Here is a 3,813-nt window from a genome sequence, read left to right on the forward strand (position 1 = left end):
AATAAATAAATTATTAAAAAAAAAAAAAAAAAAAAAAGATAGTTCTCCTAAATCGAAATAGTTCACTGTTGAGGCGTATATATGTGAAAGTTGCTTCACTGATATTACTTATACTTTCAACTATCAGACCAGAACTAATGCGATAGTACAATCATGGCTGTGATAATGTTGGAGTTGCGTTATAACTGCGTCACTGATTTCCCAAAAGTGGGTAATAGTGGCGAGTTTTTGCCGGGAAAAACGTGTATTTTTAAGGCTCTGAGTGGTTAACTCGGAGGTTCGGCAGCAATATCTACACCATTCATTTTTCATATGTAACTTCATATTGTAAAAATTTCAATATGATTATTTAATTGTTCAATGAATATTTAAACCTTTTTAATGTTTTGAACAGATTTAAGTATGAAAGCTAGTTTTTACAAATCATCACGTGTATAATGCGCGTAGTATAAATCTTTGTTTATGGGTCATTTATTATTCAGTAAGAAAGTCAATATTTTACAGAAACATACTTACAGAGAGAGCGAGATGGTGGAGATTGAAGAGGAACAGATAGATCAGAGAGAGCGACATGAAAACGAGCAACAACCAAATTGGATTGTGTTTCTAGGACTGCAATAGGTTCTTTATAAATTAGTCGTTCTGCTTAGGCATCTGGGACAGAATTAGCGTATTTCCTTCAGGTAAACGATCCTTGCAGCATTTATAATGCTATTTATAATGAATCATGTATAATGTATGTAGAAAGGGGTTGCGCAAACGTGATATTGTCAGCTGATGAAAGTTCATTCCCGGTTTTCTCCTCTCTGAAAAAAATAAATGGTGCGATTATTAATTATCCAAAATGTAAACAAATATTTGAAGTCCAAATTGGCCCATAATCAATCCAAGTTCCGAGTTCAGTTCAACTAACACAATTTTTAATAAGATAACAAACTGCCTACGTACAAACAACCATTAAATCATTATATAAACGGTTTCACGACGCACTTCCAACACACACTAACCCTCTAATTCAAGGACTATCAACACTAGACTTAGCAGATACGAGACGACGTTTACGAAGGAGCTGGAATAGGGACCTCTTAAATTGATTTTTAAATTTCAATTTTAATGGAGAGGCATCATTGGATGACCTTAACCTTCATGCCTTCATGACTTTTTTTTTTTTTTTTTCTCTCTCTCTCTACATCTCATTCGCTGGTTGTAAAAATACTTTTACAGTTGTGAATAAACTTAATAAAGTAAAAAAAAAAAGAAAAATAAGATAACAAGCAGACCTGTCAGTTCAATTTTTAAGTAATTGAATGGCTTGTTTTAATTTATGTAAAACCGTTCAAATATATCGAGATAACTTTGTAATTTAAAGTCTTTTCTGAATATTTAATACATGTTATTCTTCTGTCGAATGTAAGTTCTAGGCAGTCTAACATGTCTGTTTATGTAGCAGATGAATTTTCATTTATCGTGTCTACAAGTGGATCTCTTGCATCCCAGACTCTCAAATCCCACATCACAGACCTCGAAGAATGGTCCCTTCCAAAAAGAATCCAAAATCCTCAATGCTCCTTTGTCACAAATAAAATCATACATAAAACCTTAATGTTCCCTATATAACCGATCTAGCCCGAACCAGATATCATTCATTCCTTTCAATATAAACTCCCTAACCACCCAAACCCTCTAGTTTCTAAACTTCCTTCCTCTTCCATTCCTAACAATCCTCCGAGGTGCCTGAAAAGAAGAAGGCCATGAGACCTGCTAATGTAAAACGTCATTAGTGTGCTACTAATGGGAAGTTTCTCTACACGCCTGTAACAGTCCATAATAACATACATCAAATTTACTAAATATTATAATTATGTACAATTGCAAATTCCAATAAAGATAAAAAAAAAATGGATCTACACACTAGTCACTTCCCTTAAGTTCAAACATCTACGAATGCTTCGTAAACAAAATAAGTAATAACGTCGGATGCTTGTGTATTGCAGAGAGGCAAACATGGAGAACATCGAACTTATGTCATGTTTTACCTCAGATTTAAACTTTTTTATTGTAAAATGAAAAACTCTAGGTTCAGTGTACGCATTATGTACATTTCCTTTATCACCCCTCCCTTTATCTACGTTCTCAAGTTTTGATTAGATTGGAGGACTTCAGTTCAAGTAATCGCTATATTATATGAAAAATCTTAGAAAAGAAAGAATTTGGAAAATTTTCTTGAGACGGATATTAACTTTTTTCCTGTCAAGAATACAACGGGAGAGATCGGACGGTTTGGGTTTTTCTCCGATTCAAACCTGTCTATATTTGTCCTCCTTTAATTATTCATAATTTTTTAAAAAATATTTCGTATTTATCCATTATTCGGTATTACTAACAATGAAAACTGATTATTCATTTCAAATAGAAAAAAAAAGTTACTTATGGGTAATATTCATCATTTTTGCCATATAAAAAAATATTAAAAAACTTTCGATCTTTCATCGATATACTGAGCTTAATCAAAATCGTTGCAGCCGTTATTGGTGTGCGTAATAGCCCGAATGCCGCCTGTGGAACTCCTTGTTGAAGAAAGAAGGAGGACGCTTATGGACGACGCTTACATGTTTCCACAGAAGAAGAGCGAAAAATAACCATCGAACAATGGCAGCAACGTTGGGAACCTGCAGATTCCAGGAGGTGGACTCGCTCGTTAATACTCGATGCGGGCTCGTGGTATTGCAGCCAGCATGGTGAAGTGGATTTTTACATAACCCAATTGTTGACCGGACATGGATGCTTCAGAGTCTACCAGGACCGATTCAAACTGGACAACATTGCAGAATGCTGTGGATATCAGACTGTCGAGGAAGCGTCGGAGCACGTGTTTTTGCTTGTATTCGGTTTGCGCAGGAGAGAAGCGAATTCCAGAGATAGTTTAGAGGACGCATCGCACCAGAAATTGTGGTGAGCTATATGCTACGCTCAGTCCAGCATTGGAACGCAGTGAAGAGATTCACCACAGTCGTCCTCAAGAGGTTGAGAGAAGACATGACAAGAACGAAAACGTGAAAACCATGCGAAGAAAGCGAGGCGGCATTCAGCCATTCCCCTCCATGAAGTAATGCCTAGCGGCGGTTCCGTGGAGAGGAATGAACAGGTGACCACCATGTATTTTTTTATTTAACAACAGTACATAACAGGAAATAACTCTTATAATTGTTTAATAGCCTAAATATAAGAAGATTCAAAAGATTTTGTTGCGAATTATTTCATAACAACTCATTTAGCTTTAGCATTAATACAATCAACAAAATTTTACGTAAAATTATTATTGCCCCAGCCTGAAAATTACGATGCCTTTTTTGTTTGCACTTGGTGTGCGCTCCTTTTTCCTTTTTAATCATTTCCAATCTCCTTAGCATGGATTCCACCTATTTTTTGTAACATTTATGTCGATGCTGTTCCATTCCTTTATTATACTGCTTTCTAGATTTTTTCTTATTATGTTGTTTTTTCTTATTTTTTGATCCAAAATATGCCACAAATTTTCTATTGGATTAATATCAAGGGTCTGAGGAGTAGTACTCAGCCATTCTTTGGTAAGCTTCGCCGTATTCTTTGAGTCATTGTCTTGCTGCAAATAAAATGAATTTGTGAGCCCTAATTTTCTGTCACTGAATTTAAAATTACGCCGTAATATTTCTACATATATTTTAATTGGCATATGCCCTTCAATAAATATCATATTTCTCATACCTTCATAAGCCATACAGCCACAGACTATTGTATTATTCATAACGAACTACAGTTAGAAACTGTACAACA

The 3,813-nt window shown here is 35.1% G+C and overlaps 1 protein-coding gene across 1 annotated transcript in view; it reads right to left on the reverse strand.

The window, feature by feature from the left end:
- LOC106683769 (serine/threonine-protein phosphatase 6 regulatory ankyrin repeat subunit B) overlaps positions 1-612 on the reverse strand; it is an 8,534-nt gene extending 7,922 nt beyond the window's left edge. The window contains exon 1 of the mRNA XM_014425445.2: positions 517-612. Within this exon, the coding sequence (XP_014280931.1) occupies positions 517-573 (57 nt within the window). The 5' untranslated portion in view covers positions 574-612. The remainder of the gene's footprint in view (positions 1-516) is intronic.
- Positions 613-3,813: the final 3,201 nt, after the last annotated feature.

This window comes from Halyomorpha halys, unplaced genomic scaffold, assembly GCF_000696795.3.
Source record: "Halyomorpha halys isolate HHAL.00 unplaced genomic scaffold, Hhal_1.1 Scaffold516.1, whole genome shotgun sequence".
Classification (NCBI taxonomy): Eukaryota; Metazoa; Arthropoda; class Insecta; order Hemiptera; family Pentatomidae; genus Halyomorpha; species Halyomorpha halys.